Source organism: Microtus oregoni, unplaced genomic scaffold (assembly GCF_018167655.1).
Source record: "Microtus oregoni isolate MIOR12 unplaced genomic scaffold, Mior012 000006F_ref0000085, whole genome shotgun sequence".
Taxonomy (NCBI): Eukaryota; Metazoa; Chordata; class Mammalia; order Rodentia; family Cricetidae; genus Microtus; species Microtus oregoni.
In genome coordinates this window covers 10,171,883-10,193,094 of record NW_024543065.1, presented here as the reverse complement: position 1 = coordinate 10,193,094, position 21,212 = coordinate 10,171,883, and the positions used below count along the sequence as shown (strand labels likewise).

The 21,212-nt window shown below is 39.4% G+C and overlaps 1 protein-coding gene across 13 annotated transcripts in view; it reads right to left on the bottom strand.

The window, feature by feature from the left end:
* The window catches only part of Ptprk (protein tyrosine phosphatase receptor type K), a 525,156-nt gene that overhangs the window by 252,476 nt on the left and 251,468 nt on the right, over positions 1–21,212 (bottom strand). For all 13 annotated transcript variants that reach the window (XM_041654412.1, XM_041654413.1, XM_041654400.1 and 10 more), the window contains exons 4-5: positions 9,693–9,774; positions 7,626–7,741 (exon numbers count right to left, since the gene is read on the bottom strand). In XM_041654412.1, the coding sequence (XP_041510346.1) occupies positions 7,626–7,741; positions 9,693–9,774 (198 nt within the window). The remainder of the gene's footprint in view (positions 1–7,625; positions 7,742–9,692; positions 9,775–21,212) is intronic.

Here is a 21,212-nt window from a genome sequence, read left to right as displayed (position 1 = left end):
GTCTTGCCAAAGCTTCTGTATCAGTCAAACATCTGTCTTTGCTGGGTACTTGCCTCTCTGAAATGATCGCTGATGCTATCTGTCTCGTCTCTCCTGAAATCATCTCTTGAGGCTAAAAGGCCCTAGTTAAAAATGCAGCCTTAAATGTAGATCCTTTCCAGGAGTGTGAGCAGCCTGGGCTGTGCTTGGTTCGTTCGCCAGCTATGCTTTCAGTGCATCCTCCAGCAGCTTGTTGGGTCTCAGCAGTCCCACGGTTAAAGGGCTCAGATTTCAAATCAGCTTATATGACCAAACACATAGCTTCAAACTTAAGACCAGATTATTGCACTTCAGGGATGTATAAATATCAAATTGTATATTGCTTATGTTAACCCTTAAAAGCTGAAATTCTATGAACCCCATTTCATCTTCCACAAACTTCCTGAAACATGCAAGCTGTCCCTTTAACCATACTGACATCAGTTTTTCAAATTTACTTCCTGTCTTGATACTATATACTATCTTTGTTATTCTAGTATTTCAGATCTGCTGAAGACTCTCACAATGCCAATTATATACAAATGTCAAAAGTTTGAAAGTCCTCACATCTGAAGAGTTTACAAAATATTACATTTCTCTCCATCTTTTCAGCTTTTGATGGCATTGATGCAACGTGAACATGAATTATCATGTGTAACCGGGTTAGTTTTGAAAACCACCCTTCATTACTTTTTGATAGATTTTTTAATAAAAACTATCCTATCAAGATATAAGCTTCTTCAGAAAACTTCTTCCCTCATGCAAAAAAAAAAAAAATCAAGGCGTTTTCTCTAAAGGAATAGAACCTATCATGAACAGTAAAATCCCTAGAAAATGGGGTGTGCTTCGAATTCCAGCTTCTCCCATGGACAGTGGAGACAAACCTCGATGTGGGAGCTTTGGAGATGGCTGGAGCCAAAGTGACAAGGGAAACACGGCCAGGACATATTTGGTCAGGTGAAGATTTTGCACTTTAAATCCCGCCTTTTCCGAAACTCCTGTTTCACATCTTCATTCACATACAACCGTGAGCAGTCGCGGGACGCAGTTGTGGTAGCGGAGCCAACAGAATGTCACGTGATCGGAAGTTTCAAATCCACCATGTTTATGGACTCACAGCTGGAATCAGCTGGGACCAGAGGAGGTCGGCCTCTCTCCAGTTGTTTTTCAGAGCAATTTGCATCTCATTTTCCTAATTTCACTCTCCAATTACTACTCTCAAGCCATTGCCTAAATTATCTGTTGCTCCATAAGGGATGACATTTCCTTTGGCTGAGAAACTCCCTGCCTCACACTACATTAGCAGCACTGTGCCTCACCAAGGGCAGAGTGGTGGCCGACTCTCTGGTTTTGGCAGGCCCGCTGAAGAGGCACCAGGCCAGTGCTAGGGGCGATTACTGACAGATTGGCCCAATTGTCAGGGCTCTGCCTGCAGACTGTGACCGACTATCCTATCCGTAGCACACTATACAGCCTCATTGCGACTCACCGAAACAAATGGTGCCACCAAACCTACCCGCACATTTGGCTCCATTCACTAAATCCAATGTTGAATTTCCCTGCCCAGTCCAATGATGCATGGGCGCCAAGCTCTGTGATGATGGATGGAGTTATTAGCATCTTAGGTTTTACACACAACCTGAAGCCAAAGCATATGGTCGGACAGATGTTCCAGCAAGGGGCTCTATTGGAGGTGCCATGTAGCTGTCCACTTACACTGGACCTTCGTGGAAGAATACTCATCTATTTATCACAGTATGACCCATTTCAGCCCTCCTCCATCCCTATTATAAGACATCCTCAGAACCCCCAAAGCAGCCTTCCTTTATATTTTAGTGAGATTCATGATCACAAATTACCTTGGAACTTAAACAAATCGTTTTAAGTGGACAGGATTTACAAAGGTTCCCACAATGTGTGTGGGCCGTTGTCTTCTCTATAATGATCATTACTGCCAGTAAGTGGGACACTCCAAAATCAAGTGTGGCTTATTAAATTGTCCTCCAGTTTATTTCTTTTAGTTAAAATCTGTATACAGAGAATTTGACAGGGGTACCTTTTGGATTACAGGTACATACTCATTGATACAATGTTCCATTTAAGTTCTGTGATGTTCATGGTACCCCAGAAATGGCTCAGTCCCAGTCCAGTCCTCATCTCCTCCACAAGACCAGGATATGGGGCTAGGAAATAGCTCAGCAGTTAAGGGCAATTGTTGCTCTTACAAAGAACCTGAATTTTGTTCTCAGGACCAAGAATGCAGTTCACAACCACCGGTTACTAGAGTTTTACGGGGCCCAATACACTCTTCTGACCTCCACTGACACCAGTCATAAACATGGTGTACATACCTATTTACAAGAAGGATAGTGATATATACAAAATAAATAAACGTAAAAAAATATGAAGAAAGCCACTATTTTGATTACTCAGTTTCTGTGTTCTAAAAGGTAGTTGCTTGTAAAAATTAATGGTTTCTTAAATTAACTTTCATTGTAAGAATAAGCAAATGAGATAATATGCACTGAATTATTTTCTGTCTCTCTCTTATTTAAAATATGAAATACTGAGATTCATGTGTGCACTGTGACATGCACCAATAGTTCATTGTTTATTGTTAAGCACTAAAGCAAATCCTATTGCTTAAATGGAAACCAAGCTGCTCATACATTCTAATGCTAAGGCTCCTTTAAAAATTTAAGCTATTAATTATGGTGAATAAATATGTTACAGATATGTCTGAATATCTCTAGAGTCGGTTTGTAAAAGACACTAATGCAACCTGTTGGTCATTTGCTTATAAATTCACTGTTGAACTATTTGGAGAAAAGTGACAGGTATGCCAAGCTGACCTCAAACTTCCCTAGATGGACTTTAACCTTCTAATGCTTTTGCCTTCACTTACTGAGTAACTGAGACTGCAGGTGTGGGCCACCATGCTTGGCTGATGTAGCGCTGGGGACTGCACCCGGTTGCTTCATGTATTCTGGGCAACCAGACTACCAACGGAGTTACATAAACCCCAGTCCTATTCACTTGTGATCAGGCGCATTATCGCTATTCATATAAAAATGATAGCCTAAAAAAGGAACATAGACAATATTAACCTATAAAAGATGTAACCTCATATTGGATTCCTGTATGAACATCATCATCCTGTCTCAGGAATATAGGCAGATATTTTTAAATTATTATTATATTTAAAAAAAAATATTTCAGCATATATGTAAAATTCTACTGGTGTTCTTAATTCCTGTAACCTGAGTTTTACCATAAACCTTAACATGTGGACTACCAATTTTCTAGAATTAGAGTTCCTTAGAAATAAAACAAAAAGCTAAAAAAATTAATAAAAAACATATTTACAAGCAAAAAAATTAATATTGTTAACTTGGCAAAACTGTTGAGCATTTAAGCCCACAACACATATGACTTCACTGGGCTTCATGAAAAGAGAGGAAGGTGCATTGCACAGGACTAAATAAAGGCTTTATCCTGTCTCTTTTACTATATCAAAAACTGTGTTTTATACCAAATGACAATATACATAACACAAGTTTTAAAAACTATCTCCCAGAAAGCCTCAGAATTTCATTACAGGGCTAGTCTATAGACTACCAAACCATTTCAGAAAGTGTTTCAGCACACTGCACTACGGACAGTGAGATTACTCACTGGGGACAAGGAGGTCACACATTTTGTAATAGTACTCTATAAACCTAGAGAAGAACGTCTTCAAACACCAGCTGGATAACTCCATGGACTCATGCTCCTCTAAGCTCCTACAGCCACCATGATAGAAACAGAGAGATGTCTTGGGTTTGCTTAGAGTCTCTAAATGTTTGCTCTCCCGTTCACCTCTCAACTTACCTAACAGGCATGCCGCTAGAGATAATAAAAATTTGAGAAGTAAATATCACAATGCAGAAACTACAAGCAGAGAGAGACTGCATGCCTCAGATGTTCTTGTGTTCTGGAAACCTGAAAAGGACACTTACGATGAGGAACCACACTAGGCACCCTCCAGGGAGGAGTGTAGCATGTTGCTTTCTGTTAAAATGGAATACTGGAGGCTGCCGGACCTTAGGGTACTTTAGTCCATAATGAGACAGTTTGCTGACTGAATTACCACAATGTGACCTGTACTGTGTGGAGGACCTGGGAGGCTGACCGCCACTTACTATTCCACCCAACTCCATGGTACGGCACACCACCACCTACTCTAGAAGAGAATGTGGTAACCTTTACTGAGCTGATGCAGGTACATTCGTTCTTGGTCCTCTGGGCAGACATTTTCAGCACCTGTTCATACAATCAAAGTTAATTGAAGAGACCATTTCTTTTCATGTAAATCTAACAGCATAAAATTTTTACATTATTCCATTACAAAAAGAAGGTTATCAAAGGCCACAATTTAGATCATCACAAATAATACAAAGACCAAATTTAATGTTTCAGAGCTGCAAAGGATTTTAGTCTCCACCAAACATCTTCTCTTATAGATAAGGAAACATAGGCCCAGCCAGGCCACTGAAATCTAAGCTCATCACAAGGAAAGAGGTTAGAAGCAGTAGAGAAGAGGTTAGAATTCATCCCTGGTCTTCCGAAGCACAGTATGTTATTCTCTACCTTAAATAAAAATAACCCAACATCTGTTCATATGACTAAGTATGCATGGCTTCATCATGGAATCACAAATCTTCCTGTTGACTTTTTTTTTTTACTACTTTTGGCAAAACATAATTGCTTTTGAAGTACTAAGCAATATTTGATAGGCTCGTGTATACATAAAGACCAGTCAGTCTTGAGTGGTTAACAGTTATATAGAACCACTACAAAAATGTTTTATTTAAGGAACTGAAATCATGGCTCAATGATTAACTATATTTTTTGTTCTTCCAGAGAATCTGGGTTCAATTTCCAGCACCCACAGAACAGCTAACAGCTATCTGAAAACTCCAGTACCAGGAAATGTGGTGTTGACTTCAGGCCTCTTTGGGAACCGCGCACGCATGTGGTTCATAGAAACACACAAAGTCAAAGCAAGCCTTGCTGGTGGTACACACCTTTAATACCAGCACTTGGGAAGCACAGGAAGGCAAATTTCTGTGAGTTTGAGCCAGCCTGGCCTAAATAGATAGTTACAGGCCAGGCAAGACTATATAATGAGACCATGTCAAAGAAAATTACAAAAGTGAAACACCCAAACAATAACTATTCAATTAAAAAATGTTTTCTATAAAAGCATCACTATACTATGTAAATTCTATATTTTAGTGTCTTTTTGCATGTAAAGAATAATTTGAGAGAACAACATTAAGTAAAGTTGTGTGGCATTACTGAAAAAAAAATAGAATTGCTTGCTTTTTGGTCTGCAAGTTGAACTTGCACATTGCTGGAGATCCATGCAATGTCAATGTCAAAGTTGGAAATAAAGACACAAAATCACTTTCCGTGGCCAATGCAGAGTCCAAAGAGGAGACGAGTAAATAGAACAGAGCAAAACTTCCAACTAGTGTTTTCTATCATTACTGCTTAAAAAAATGGCAGAAGGAAAATTTCAAGAAACCATAAAAAAATGAGCCAATCCACAGAGAGGAAGCCCAAAAAATGTGTGGGATTTTGACTGCAGCCCCCTCAGACCAGCACGGTCCAGAAAGGCTTTGTTGCCGCAAGGCAGCTGGTGTCTGTGGATACAAAACCCTTTTTATTTCAATGTCACATTAAATCCTGGAGCATAAAACCAGTGGCAGACTGCAGAGCCATTTCTGGTTCCCCAAGAACAGACTATTGCTCTTGCAGCTTACACCAAATATCAACCAATGTTCCCATTGTAATGGAAAATAAAAAAGATGCAGTATGATTAGAAAATACACGTCTGAAATCCTTTGCTAAACTACTTACTTTGGCAGACAGAAAGATCTAAGAAAATAGCCTTCACATTTAGTCCATAAGACAGATTGCACATTATACAATATGCTCCCTGGGATAAAGTATCCTAGTTCCCAATATCTGTGGATAGGAAGAATCGGCAACATGAAAAAAAAGAAGGAAGACATTTTTTTTTCCTTTTTTAAATTTGGGCTAAAAAGAAGGTATTATAATGACTGCAAATCAAATAAATTACCAAAGTACTGATAAGTGGGTTGATGTAACATGATGTACGTCTATAGTAACACCTAATTGGACTGATACAGGAATCAGGTGATGTCTGAACACCTAGCATAATCCTAGACATTATACTATATCTCATTTTAATGATGATGCACTATAACCACCATCCTTAAATAGCTGGAAGCTAGTAAGTAGCCTTCACACTAATTTCACTATTCTGAAGATAACGGCAAACTAAATCTCCATATCTGTGTTCACAAAACACATTTAACGTTTCAATGTTTTGTCCTTAAGAAATCTGCTGGCATTGACAGGAATTGAAAATTCTACACAAGTCAAATCCCTTTCCTTCCTGTGATGTATATAGAACAGACTATCAACAGATGAGAAGTTAGTAAAGGCCTTGTCTCATGGGCCTTAGAAGCTGTGTGTGGATCGCCTGAGACAACAGAGAGGTGGCTGTGGCAGCATTATGTCTCAAGTACTAGCCCTGAAGTGGAAAACACAGGGACACGCCTGGGGCTCACCAGTCGGTCAGTTTAGCCTAATGAGAAAAGCCCAGGTTCAGTGGGAGACCTTGTCTCCAAATAATGCAGAAGGCAATTAAGGAAGATATACAATGCCCCCCTCTAGCTTCCAAACACATATACACATGTACTTATTCAACTACACACACCTATTTGGACACACACATACACAAAGGGTTGCCTTTGTCACACACCTCCCAGCATGCCCCCTCCTAGCACCCAAGAGTGACAGCAAGATTTTCAATACTTTCGCTGAATGCAAAACGATTTCATGCACTCCAGATCTTTCTGATTCTTTTGAAGCATTATGGCACGTGCATTTCGCCAACATGCATGTCAGTCACAGTCAATCCAATAAGCATATATTAAGGGTTTAACATGTACAAGACAAATATCCAAATGTCAGATCTGCAATCACCTTGTATACAGAAAGTTCTGAAAGAGAAAGACAGAGAAGGGAGACACACACACACACACACACACACAGAGAGAGAGAGAGAGAGAGAGAGAGAGAGAGAGAGAGAGAGAGAACTTCCACTGTTACCCTTGCAAGTTCCCTCTTGAAATACTTACAATTCTTAAACTAAGAGTGTCTGGCAGTCCTTATGTGACTGCTGTCTTCTTAGTTTGCTTTTCAAAAAATATTTATTATAAAAATTTAGTTTTACTTCTTTTTCCATGTATTGGAAAGTCTAAGAATTAGTAGGTGTGACTAGACATCAATACCAATATCAATTAATTATACACCCTCACTTGTTTTGTTAGATTATTTAAAAGTGAAGTATGTGTTATGACTCTCCAGAAAGCCAAGTAAATCTAATTTATGCAAACAGCCTTCGCACATGCATGGGGGGCAGAGAGCAGAGAGGAGAGAGGAGAGGGAGACTGTGTATGACAACCACAAACAACACAATGATGGTCTTTACCCAAGTAAAGCCTTCAGCTCAGCAGCTAATGGCGTCTTACCTGCAGCCATAACTTGTTATGCACGGCGTCTCTCCCTGTAGCAATGCACTGAAATGTAGCATTCTGCCCTGCGTTGACCTCCACATCACCCAGACGGAGGAAATGAGGAGATTTATCTGTGAAAATAGAGGGAAAAATACATTTCGTTCACAAGAAAAAAATATATCATGCAATTTTTTCACAAGAGAACACTGTTATTATGCCCACAAATGTCTAGCATTAATATTCACGTTCCCGTCCTCTAGAGCACACCGTTTCTTCTCTTACTCTGCCTTCTGAATGCCGCACATTCATATCAGCTCGTCTTTCATAGAGACTGAAAACTCAAGGCTCACTGCTAATAGTTGCTCTTGTGGGTTAGTGATAGTAAAAGTTGTATTGAAGGAAGCCAAAGAGATTTTAAACAGGTAGCTATCTGTCTATGAGAACCAGAATGGAGGCATATCAAGACCCTAACATTCTGATAGCTATGTGGTCTCGTAACTATTTCCCACAATTTAACCAACTGGATAACTATTCCTCCAGTTTTTCAAACTTAAAGAGTTGTATACCAGACAAGGAAACATTTTTGATTATTAAAAACAGAATATCTCCTTCCTCCTTGCTTATAGCCATTGGAAAGTTCCCGAAAAGAAGCATCATACAAACAGAAGTAGCATCTGGAGCATGGAGCATTCTCATGAGTGGTTTGACTGTCAAATCTGTACTCACTATGAAGTTCCTTTTAAATCGGAAGCCAAATCTATTTTTCCATTGAAGGAAAAAATGCACAGCCAAAGTTAAGCCTCAGGGAATTTACACAATAATATTACAGAACCACACCACATAGCCAATGCCGTTGCTGTGCCCAACTCATAATCATCAATTTCTTTATCTTCAAAAACCTTTATTTGGCACCTGACATTTAAGATGTAGACATGAAAAACAGACAAAAATATAATACAGTTATACTGTGGAGTAAGTGAGTTTAGTAAGCTCTCTTGAACTGGAAGAGGAATCACACTGTTACCTTTCTGAGCATATAACACAGAGGATAAATGATTTGATCTTTGGAACCTCTTTCTCTGGGACTTCAGCTGGAGCTCAAGGGCAGAAAAAACTCACAATTGAGCAAGAACAACTTGAACCAAAACGAACTCCAGCCCAGCAGTACCACAACACTGACCACTAATGCAAATCCACAGGTCTCTGTCTCGGCATGACTACCAGGAGATAAGAGCCAACCTCTGTGTTCTTTGCTGTTAACATGATACAATCACCAAGCAGGTGCACGAGCCTTGCCCCTGATATGTTGACCTCATAAATTATGCTCACAGTGCATTAGCGATGTCTCACCATGGAAGCTATGGAGCACAAAGGGCCTCTTACACAGGACCTGTCATATTTTGTTACTGGGAGATCATATCAAGAAGAAAGTCTGAACTGTCGTCTGTAACTTCTTCCTGGCCCTCCTTACAGCTTTCAATAACTGATCTGGGGAATGTGATTCAGCACAAATTGAAGTATGAAGTCTGAAAAACTGTCAGCACTTATCAAGGCTCTCACAAAAGAGTGTCAGCAAACTGAGATTTGCTTTAACACGTTATTTATTTAGTGCTGATTAACTCATATATTTAGGATAATAATTACAAATAGACCCAAGTTTGGAAGAAGGTGAGTGGATTCATGATTTTCACTTCCCGCAGTATAAAATTAACAGATCAGATACCTTAGACAGCTTTTTGTTTCCTCTGTTATTGAACTAGGATTTGTTACTTGCCTCTGTTTTCCTAGAGAATGGCAAGATACCCCATAGGTTTAGAATGTCTTTGTGTAATTGTGTTTGCACTTACATTTGTTGTCACTAATTAAAAATAAATAAAATAATCATATCATACATGTAGTTACATGTTGGGAGAAAACTTGATTTGAAAATACTAGTAAACACTTCAGTGTTATTTCCATGAAGCCTGAGAGTAACAATAAAATGGACAACAATGTCCAGTCAATAAACAATCAACAGTCCCTGCCAATCCAAGGCGTGTGTTGAAAGAACACAGAAAAAAACAACTCTTAATCAAAACCTACCACAAGGATAACTCAGGACTTGGATGTCATCAATGGCAATATAACCGCTTCTCCCTCCTGAGACTTCAGCCTCAAATATTACCTGTCAGGAAGAAATGGAAAACATTTACAACAGTCACTTTTAAAGAATGTCCACAGTAGAAGATAGCTATAACGCCCTAACAGGAAATTTGATTTTTCTTCACTAGAAACTTTTAACGGTATCTCTTATATACTTTGATTTCTTTCTTTTCTTTCTTTCTTTTAGAAGGAAAGAGGGGTTGACACAGGGTTTCTCTGTGTAGGCTTGGCTATCCTAGAATTAGTTCTGTCAATTAGGCTGGTCTCTAACTCAGAAAATACCTCCTGTCTCTGCCTTCTAAGTGCTGGGATTAAAGAAGTGCACCACCATGACCCAGTTGGTATTTTTATTTCTTAAACCTTCTGCATATAATCAAAGTCAAGTTTGGATAGTAACTAAATGACCGAGTTCACACAGTTCCAATATGCTTAAGGAGGTACTAATGAATGTTGCAAGATTTCGTGATAACTTACAAGTTATGTCAGGAACTTAGCTTGCCAGCAGTTCCAAATGATCAATTCTCAATAAAATAAAATAAAATAAATCAAATACAGTGCCATATCATAGAGTTTTACTGATAAAATTTTATTGATTTATTTTACTTTATATATGCATATATGTGTGTGTCTATGTATATATGTAACAAAACTACATGAAGTATTGTCCTTTAAACCAATGTGTTGTGATGAAACTCATGTTTACAGTAACAATGTAACATAAAATGAGGATGATCAAAAAAATGGCTAATAGATGAGAAATAATCCAGAAGGTGCAGACATGTCAGAACTGAATGAGAATCTAAAGGGAAAAAAATAATAGTTATGTTGAAATAGACAAGGCAGAAGATGCTGATTGGTAGGTGTGAAGAAATACAGATCATATCAGGAACCTAGTCAGAAAAGCAATAAAGGTCAATATGCAAACTTGAAGAACAAGATCACTACCAAGTCCATTTTACTACTGCAAACCTGATTTCCCTTGGGCACATGCAAGGGGGCCTATGGAGATGTAACTGGACATCACTGAGGAAGACTGGGTGAGTTCAAGGGGAAGAAACAGAACTGGAAGGAAGTGAGCTACCAACTGAAGAGTTAAATGGATGGAAAGATGGCAGGGTGAGAAGAAAAAAGAGATGGAAGCTACTGGAATAGAAGCCAAGATTGACAAGGGAGCTAGCATATGTAAATTCAATAAGGTAGGACCAAGTCCTGGCTAGAAATAAAGAGAAGAGCTCAGCAGGTTCAGCCAGGTCAGCCCTGGCACTATTCTGAGTATTGTGTCAAGGAGTTAGATTATCAAAACAGGGCAGGTATCTGCGCATCTAATACACACAAACTTGAAAGCAAAGATACTTTCCGGTACCATCTGCTGCTCTCCAGCTGTTTCTCCTTTGTAGTGGAGATAGTTGTGAAACCTGGAATCAGGCTGTAGTTCTGGTAATGCAAACATTGCGGATTTCTGATGGGAGTCAGTGAAGACCAGGGAGATTGAAAAGGTTGTACATAGCGAACAATGAGGACTACTGAGAACTCAAGAACAATGGCAGTGGGTTTTTGATCCTACTGAACGTACTGGCTTTGTGGGAGCCTAGGCAGTTTGGATGCTCACCTTACTAGACCTGGAGGGAGGTGGGTGGTCCTTGGACTTCCCACAGGGCAGGGAACCCTGATTGCTCTTTGGGCTGACGAGGGAGGGGGACTTGATCGGGGAAGGGGGAGGGAAATGGGAGGTGGTGGCGGGGAGGAGGCAGAAATCTTTAATAAATAAATAAATTTAAAAAAAGGAAAGGTTGTATAAAAGCTAAATAACAACTTGCAGATTTGGGAGGTTGGATTTTGAAATATGACTTGAAGAAATACTTTCTAATATACAAGTAAGTCCAGTGAAAATAAAATCTAGAAGCATCTGTTGGTAGTAGCCATTGGTAGAAATCTGGTAACCTTGGCCAGATCATTCTTACTGTACTGGAGGAAGGGAAGTGTCTCTGATGAGATCTGGGATGGCATTCACCAAATCCTAACTTTAGAAAATGTAGTGCCATAAACTACCATGCATGTGCATGCTTGCTTCTGCTTGACAGGAAGGAAGGTAAGTAAATAAGTAGATAGGTAGGTAGGTAGGTAGGTAGGTAGGTAGGTAGATACGTACATACATACATATATACATACATACACAAGTAGATAGATCCATAGATAGTTTGAATGTAAGGATGGATGGATGGATGGATGGATGGATGGATGGGCAGGCAGGCAGACAGACAAAAAGATAGAATGCACAGGAGCTAAAGTTTGGAACCCAGAAATATTGATGAGGAGACAGAAAGACTGTAAAAGACATGGGATCAGGGAGTTTGTTGTGAGACTGTGTCCCCTAGAAATGTCGGAAGTTACACCCCTATAGACCGCCTATGTATGAGCTGAACAAGCACAACAGAAATAGACTCACCATTTTAGGGGGAGGAAAGATCATGAGGCTTCAACTCGACACAAAGAACTACAGGCAATGAAGGAATACTGAGGGCAGGATAAAAAGTCTTCTCCAGGGAAGAGAACACAAATTGGTTGTCCAATACCAAATAGTCATGTCTTAACATACATATAAGGTAACACTATACAGACTGACTAGATTATATTTAGGAATGTATGTATATACATATGCATGGACCTACAGAAAAACAGTGAAAAAGACGCCAAGAATTTGAAAGAGAACAAAGTTTGAGCAAAGTAAGCAAAATTTGAAAGGATGGGCATAATGAGAGGTTTTAGAAAAAAAAAAGAGGAGGGGTAAATGATGTGATTATATTACTATCTCAAGTAAACAATCAAAAAATTATTCCTGCAATCTCATAGGGTAGCTGTATCACTTTCCACAAATTTATTTTGAAAAAGAGTTAAGAACAGAGCTGGATGAAGCAAGATGCACCAGGACACCCAGTCTTCAGGGGACTTCAGTTACAGTTATCAAACAACGTCCTCATGGGAGTAGGCAACAGGTCCGGAGGATGCCACTTAAATTGAATTTAGGCTTTAGTTTAAGTTGAAAGTCTAAGCTTTTAAATACACTTGAACTGTTCTTTAAAAGTCAATGTCATTTGAACTAGCACACCAAAGAGAGATTAAGGGACAGAATGGAAGATTTTAACATTAATCCCATCCCACTCTTTCTCCATATTCCTACATCTGCCAGAAGTCAATAAAAATGGGGGGAAACAGGTGAGAACATGTGGTTCCTCTTTATTCCAGCCACTCCCTTCACAGTCTCCTGATCACTCTTTTCTATTCACACTTTGTCCTTTGCGTCTACAGATGTTACTAGAACAGGTGAAATTGAAAAGAAAACCGTGTCTTATAAGAGGAAAAAAAGAGGGGCTGGAGAGATGGCTCAGAGGTTAAGAGCATTGCCTGCTCTTCCAAAGGTCCTGAGTTCAGTTCCCAGCAACCACATGGTGGCTCACAACAATCCGTAATGAAGTCTGGTGCCCTCTTCTGGCCTGCAGGCATACATACAAACAGAATATTGTATACATAAAAAGTAAATAAATATTTTTTTAAAAAAGAAAGAATATTCTAAAAAAAAAGAGGAAAAAAGCTTTAGGAGAGAAAGATGGCTGATTTGTTAATGTGAAAGTGGAGAGGAGGGTAGAAGGTAAACTCAAAATATCAATTTTAACACCGCCACTTGCTAAAGACCTGAATGGTGGTTTGGTGCAAACCAGAGAACAGCATGGAAAAACTTCAGGAACGTTTAACTTAGGTGCTGATGACAGAAAACACTTTCTTCAGGATGAAAAGGCTACACTAGACTCCTCCTCTCCTAGTTCTCAACTCCTCAGGAAATCACAGAAATCAGAGACTCCCAGGCCCAGAAGACGCATACTATAAGCATATAATATAGCTTTTAGGATCCAGTTTTCATAGCAGTGTATGGAAAATGTTGCTGGTGTGACTATCATTGCAACATCTACATGTGACAGCTGTAAGAACCCTGGGAGAACAAGTTACATGTGCTGGAATAATGTTTCAAGGAAAGGAAGTATCCAAGGAAAAAGTCATCATGTTTTTTAAACACATTTTAATAAATAAAGCACAGGCCGCTGAACAGCTGAGGGCTGTGGCTATTTCAGTTTGTTCTGGTCGGAACAGACTCAAGGATTCAAACTTCTTGACATATCCTGGTGCTACTTTAGAGTTCTCTAACTTCCCTCGCTCCCCATAAATGTGAGTTTAAACAACATTACTACACCCTTGAGGAAAACTTATTTGTTCATTTAAATTGAGGTTTATTCAGGACAATAAATTTAGGCCCGAATTCAAAAGGAGGCAAAATGATTGGCTCTTCATTAAAGCGGGGGGAAAGGGTAAGTTTTCTTTCTAGTGACCTCATTTTCCCTGCTAAATGCTGTCTCTGCCTCATTAACAGAAGCTTGGAGAGATTTCTGAGCTCGGATTCCTTTACTGCTAACGTCGGACTCAGCGCTATCACTTCGCAGAGCCGTCACCTTGCGAGGCTCTTCTGTCCAGTCAGGGGAAACGAATCCCAGCAGTTTAATTACGCAGCTTGCTGAGGCTAATCTTCAGGTCAGAGCTGATGCGGAGTGTCAAGTGCTTGACCTGGGCTTCCCAGAAGGAGAGCAGAAGAAGCCATGCCAGCTGTCAATTTTAACCTGTCCGTGGAGGCGCCTTGGGGACAGGGCGCAAGGGTTCTGCCTTTGGTGCTGTTTCTACTCCACTCCATTACCTGTGATGCGGAAGGTGAGGGTTCTCATCAAATTTCTGCTAATCCAGCAACATTCCCGGATTATTAACTAAACAAATGAAGTTGAATTAAAGTGGAAGAGCAAAAAGTGGTATTCCCTACAGAATGAGGACAATTTTATCCTCTGGCAAATGGAATCGATGCAGAGGAGGAAACATCTCGCCACTTCGCATCATGAACACTGAATCTGAGGTCACCAAGCTTGGCTCTCGTTGTGGGTTTGCTGTCTTGGGGCACTCAAGAAATCACCTGGACACCTCTGATCTTGCTTACAAAGTAGGATGGATCCCTGTGAAGAGCCAATGGCCTAGGTAAAATGATGAATTGATGAGTGAAATGCCATGCGAGACACTGTGGGTCACTAGAAAGATGAGAAAGCTATTCACGCTGAATTTTCTTTCACTACATATCGTGGTAAAGGCCCAAACTCCCAAGTTAGCTGTGTGCTAAGTTCATACTCCTTAATTATCACTTCAAATCGTATATAAGCTTATATAAATTAACTTGCATAGCTTTAGCTCACATAAAATTTAAACTTCAGTTCCCTTCCCTAAAACAGGAACTATTAACATCTACCTCAGAGCTCTGGGAAGCATTAACTCAGATAAAGAATATGAAACACAATCCCTGGCCCACAGAGACTCCTGGATGAAAAGTGCCATTGCAGCCACCATGGGAGAAAAGCACCCATTAAAGACAAACGTTTGGAAATCAAATTTTCTCCTATTCCTGTCTCCTCTCTTCAAGACACAATATACACAGTCAATTTCCAAAGAATATAAAATCGTCCGGTATTTCATTCCTATAAACTTTCTTAAATCTATGACTTTGAGATTTCAACTTTTAAACAGTAAACTGTGCTAATGTAAAAGAAATCCATAGTAATTAGACATTCACCTTCATTTATAAAAGGGGCAGGCTTCCATAATGGCCAAGACTGTCACCTGTAAAGCACACAAAAGTCACCGAGACTGCAGCTCCAACCACAGGCGTTTTCAGCAAAGCACATGTTTTCTGCACCTCTCACCGCAAGTGAGATCTTAAAAGGCATATTTATCTTGTACCATCTTATTTTTATAACAATTTAAATTCTATCATTGCCTTCTCTTCCTCAAGTGAGCTTCAATACATGAATACTTGTACTTTGCTTGTTTTCTTTTTGAGAAATATATAGTCTTAGCAAGTAGCCGAGACTCACCTCAAAATAGCTATGTGGCCCAGAATGGCCTCGAACATTCTGCTTCAGCTTCCCAGGACTGGCATTACTCATGTGGACATGAATATTATCACCCCTCAAGGCCTCATGCAAGAACATCTTCCCTCTCCCCCTGCACTTTCTGCCTTGATGGGATTGAAAAGAGAGTGTGGGAAGGCTGGAGATTGGGAAGAGCTGCAAACATGCAGAGATGGAAAAGGAAACTCTAACTTGGGGAAAGGAGAGCTCAACGTCGGAAAGAGGAAGAGCTGTCAGAATCAATACTGTTCAAGCACTGGGTAAAGGCAGATTGAATGCACCCTGTTGTCTGCACCACTGAGGCCAGAGGGCAGAAACTAAGGACCTAACTGTGTAGGAGGTAGTACTGAACCCATGCTGAGCCACGGCCAGAAAAACAGAGAAGAGTTTATAACCTTCTAAATCAGCGGTTCTCAACCTATGGATCACGACCCCTTTGCTGGTCAAATGATCATCTGTAGATTAGATATTTACATTATGATTCATAACAGTACCAAAATCACTATTATATAGTAACAATGAAAATAATTTTATGACTGGGGAATCACCACAAGATGGGGACCTGTATTAAAGAGTCGCAGCACTGGGAAGGCGAGAAACACTGTTTACTACAGGAAGTCTGAGTGAATAGACAACAATTAAATGAAGGGTCAAAGAAAATATGGGATAAAAGGAAAACGTTGTTTCATTTCAAGATGAGAAATTCTTAAACGCAGTTATAAGCTAATGGAGATGATCCACCTTGATAGGAAATATTTGAGGACACCATGGTGAGGATGGATAATGGCATAACACTGGATGAGAGCTACACTTTAATTTGATTGCTTTAATTTTAACTTCAGGATTTATGGGTAAAGGAGAATCTAAACTATGATCTTAATTTTCTCAGTTCTTAAAAAAGCAACTATAGCTGAAGCTTAGAATGCATGAAACGATGGAGAAGAGAGGAGAACGAGAAAAAAAGATAAAGAAAAGAATTTCTAGTGAGATTATAGCGCCAACTAAAACTGATGGTTCTAAATAACTCTTGATCAAAATATATCATGTGGTATAATTGTTAGCATCGTTTGTGTGTGTTTAATACCCACCAAAAGTGGGTACAATAAAAAAATAGATAAAAAAACTTATTTAAAGTATTAGATACATATGGAAATCACAATAAAATCAGACTTTAATATAAGTTGATGAGTCGACAATGGACAGATGGTTCGAAGGATGAAGCTGCCTAAGAGGAAGCTGGGATATGTAAGCGTGATGACTACAATAGAAGCAACGGTCAGTCCTGTAGTTAGAAAGGGAAGGTGTACGTGGGAAGTCAGGACCAAGGTAAGATGGTTGTAAAATAAATTTAGCCAAAGCTAGCTTGTTCTCAGCAAGCCCTAGCCATCCTCCTGTCTTCACCCCACACAACACTGGAGTTATAGGTATGTGTGTGGCCATGCAGGGTGTAAGGATGCTAGAGATTGGAACTCAGCCCCTAACCTGTTCAACAAGTACTGTTACCCCCAAAGTCACCTCCCCAATCCATGTAAAAGTAAAGTTTTTAGTGTTCATCTCCTTTGCCAAAATACAAGGTCACTGGGGCAGGTATGGGTGGTGTTCTGCACATCATGGAAGAACCACAAGGACCCTGTTGACAGAGACGGAATCAGCTTCAATATGCGAGAGAAAGAAACTACTTAATATTAGTGAATTCTAGTTAACTGTTTTGCCTCCCAGGAAAAAAATAGGATTGGGTACTCAGCTCAGTTTACCAAGCATAAAATTTTGTTGACATAAGAAATTGATGCTCCCTTGAGAAACCTAGAGATAATTTTACAACACTAAGTTAGAAATCATGAAAACATAATCACTTCCCTTGAATAGTTAAATAACACTGTAAGGCATCAATTTCTGCTGATAGGTCCCAAAAGATCTTCTACAGAGTATATTAAGTAAAAAGTAAAAATTCTATAATCTAATTTATTTTCAAGTATATTTTCTTTAAAAAAAGAAAGAAAGGCAGGAAAGAAGGAAGGCAGGAAGAACAGAAGGAAGGAGGGAGGGAGGGAGGAAGGGAGGGAGGGAAGGAGGGAGGGAGGGAGGGAGGGAGGGAGGGAGGGAGGGAGGGAGAATTGTTAGACTGGGCCATGGTGGTACATTCCTTTCATCTCAGCACTCAGGAGGCAGAAACAGGTGGATCGTTGTCAGTTTGAGGCCTGCCTGGTTACAAAGCACGTTCTAGGACAGCCAGGACTACACACAGAGAAACTCTGTCTGGAAAAACCAAAAGGGGAAAAAATAAATATATGTGTGTGTTATGTTATATAATGTATGATGTGAGAAAAAAATCTATTTCCAATAATAGAAAAGAAATTTTATTAGTCTTGGAGCAAGAACCTTTGCCCACAGAGCAATCTCACCTGCCCTAAAATGTGAATGCTGTGTTTCCATAGTATGTAAAGATAAGCACATATAGAAAAACTGACGACTCCAATTGTCTAAATGACAATCATCAGCCTCCACTCACTGTAGGTGCTGCAGATCCAGGATCAATTTGGTGTTGTCTTCTATCAACTAAAGATAAAAGTAACAGGGATGCAGGGTGGCAGGGGGAGGGGAGCAGCTAAGGCATGTGTGTGTGGGGGGGGGGGTGCCTTTTGGTTCTTGTAACAATTTTCTTCTAAGAATCCAACCAGTAGAAACAGCTCAACAAAAAGCCTTGAGAGTCTCTGAAAGGAATGATTTTTAACAATCCCTATCTATTGGTTTAGCCATTGGTTTAGTATCTAAAGGAGATGTATACCTGAAGTGACAATGCTATACAGATCGAATTCACAGAAAAGGAAACACTGCTATGTTCCTTGACTGTAAGCTGCTTAAGAGTAATTAAGGGATTCCAATCATATGCCAACTGAATGTGGAAAACAGTTAAGGCATATAATCAAATCCATTTTTTAAAGATTAAATAGGTTTACGTGCATGAGGTTTGACTGTATGTATGTATTTGTACGTGTGCCTTGTGGCTGCAGAGACAAGAAGACAGTGGCACACCTCCTGGAATTAGCGTTACAGTCGAGTGGGAGCCAGGATATGCATGATGAACTGTAACGGAGTCCTTTGCAAAAGCACCAAGTGCCCTTAACTACTAAGCCATCTCATCTTCATCTCAACCTTCCCAGACTTCAGGTTTTAGGCATCCTTCCCACCTCATGACTCCATTCATAAAACATTCAAAATCAGTGATTTTCCTTTAAATGTATTTGAGATGCACTTTTTCTTAGAAAGACTCATCTATATCATACCTCCCCATCAATATTTAATGGTCTGAAGGAGAATGATTAGGGCTCCAGAAACAATAAAATTAACACTCTATAGCGTGGATATAGGATGTGCCATTTAATAGCAACCAGTGTATGGGTTTTGATATATTTTTGTCTTTATACACAGCACTCTGTAGGCATCCATCTATCATCTGTTGATCTATGCATCCATTTAGATAATGGAAGATAATAATGATTTGAATTTATTGTGGAATGCAAAAGCTATGCACAGAATCACCTAAGTTTGTCTAATAAACAATTCAACACTTATTAAAACAATAAAACTCAAAGCACTTGGCTGAGTCGAGGAAACAATAAATATGAAGCCTGCTGGAGATGGAAGGCCTAATAGAATATACCTCCAAAGTAGACTATATAAAGGCAATGCTCAGAGAAGAGTATTTCCAAAGATTCCACATGATAATAAACATGCAAGTCCAATGCATTTCTGGGCTTCAGATTAGCCAGAGAATTGGCTATCGCTGACAGTATCAACAAAGGGCTGAGAAAATCCAAGTGAAAGCTTCAACAGTAATCATTTTTAGAGTGTATGTTCACATGTTTCTAGTCCATGACAGTACTTACGAGTTATTAATTTAACTCTGTATTCCCAAAATCTTGCACTTTTAAAAACTTGCAGATGGATTCTTAAATTTTAATAGATATCAGCTCAAGTTAATATAGATCAACAGCACATGATTTCTGAATCACAATGTGATTACCTGTGTTCTAGATGAGCTTTTCACCTCTGACAACAACCCTGAGACTTAAGTTAAAAATGAATATTTTCATAAAAATTCAAGTCTTTGGGTTCTATGCATAGTCAATCTCCTTACTGTGAACACACCTTTGAGGAAACAGCATCTACTGCTTTCTGCCAAGGGTTTTATATAAGACCCTAAATATAACAAAGATAATTGTGTATATCTATCAGGTTTATAAAGACACACACACACACACACACACACACACACGTGCACATGCTAGAGAAACAGAGACAAATGCCCAGCAACTTGAAATACCAGAGCCTGAACTCTGATGAACTGACTTCCATTCAAATGTTAGTGCTTTCTTCATGGGACCACTGAGAGGACCGAAAAAATCATATACATTTTACAAGGTATCAGCCCTTTCCTTTCAACTCCTGCCCTGTAGACCGATTCATCTGAAGTTCATGAAGGAGGCACTAAGGCTGGAGAAGCTGAGCAACACCTATTCCTGCACCACAAACATTGCTTCTACAGACCCACATCTCAATCATTGCATCTTCTTTGAGAATTCCTTTCTCACTTCAACTCAAGGCCTAAGGATGATAATGCTGACTGGTTAGAGACCACTGAACAAACAGTACTAGGGCTCCGTCTCTTCAGAGGCTTTTCTAGCTGCACTAGGCAAACAGACAGGCAGAGCAAAACAATGTATTCCAAATGCATTCAAAAGATGCCCTCAGAAAACAACTAAAAATCCAGCCTTTAATCTCAGCACTTTCGAAGCACAGGAAGGATAATTTCCATGAGTTCCATGCCAGTATTGTCTACACAGTGAGTTCCAGGCCAGCCAGGATGATATACTAAGAACCTCTCTCTAAATCAAAACAATTGACAACAATAAAAAGAAACCAGTGACCACTATGACAAAACAAGATACATTCAGAAGTGAACAGGAAATGAGGTGCACCATCCAAATTGTATCCTAATTTACATTACATTGGAGTTTAGCAACAAGAAGAAAACAAAAATGATAATTAGTAGAGGAGAATTAAACCAAAGTATACTGCTCCCATCCCAAAATTTGCTGAAATAATTCAACAGCAAAACACACCACACAAACCCACGCAAAAAGAGTTTTTATTTTAAGAATCTGCCTTTGGATACATAAACAAGCAATAAGCCAGCAACTTTCACCATAAAAGATTTTGTATAAAAATAAAAGTGGGAAGTAATGGGTAGGAGAAAATTCATCAGCAAAATGTCATTTCTGTATCTTTACTATCATGGGCTCCCCATCAGGGTTATATTTTATAGGTGCTTGTCTGAGCCGAAAATAAAAGATGACTAGTTAAGGTTCCTATTTCTATCGCCATGACACTGAATTACAGGACTATTTCCCCTCACTTCCAGAGAGGCGCCATTTGTCTTCCTACAATCCACAAGCAGAACCTTTTAAAT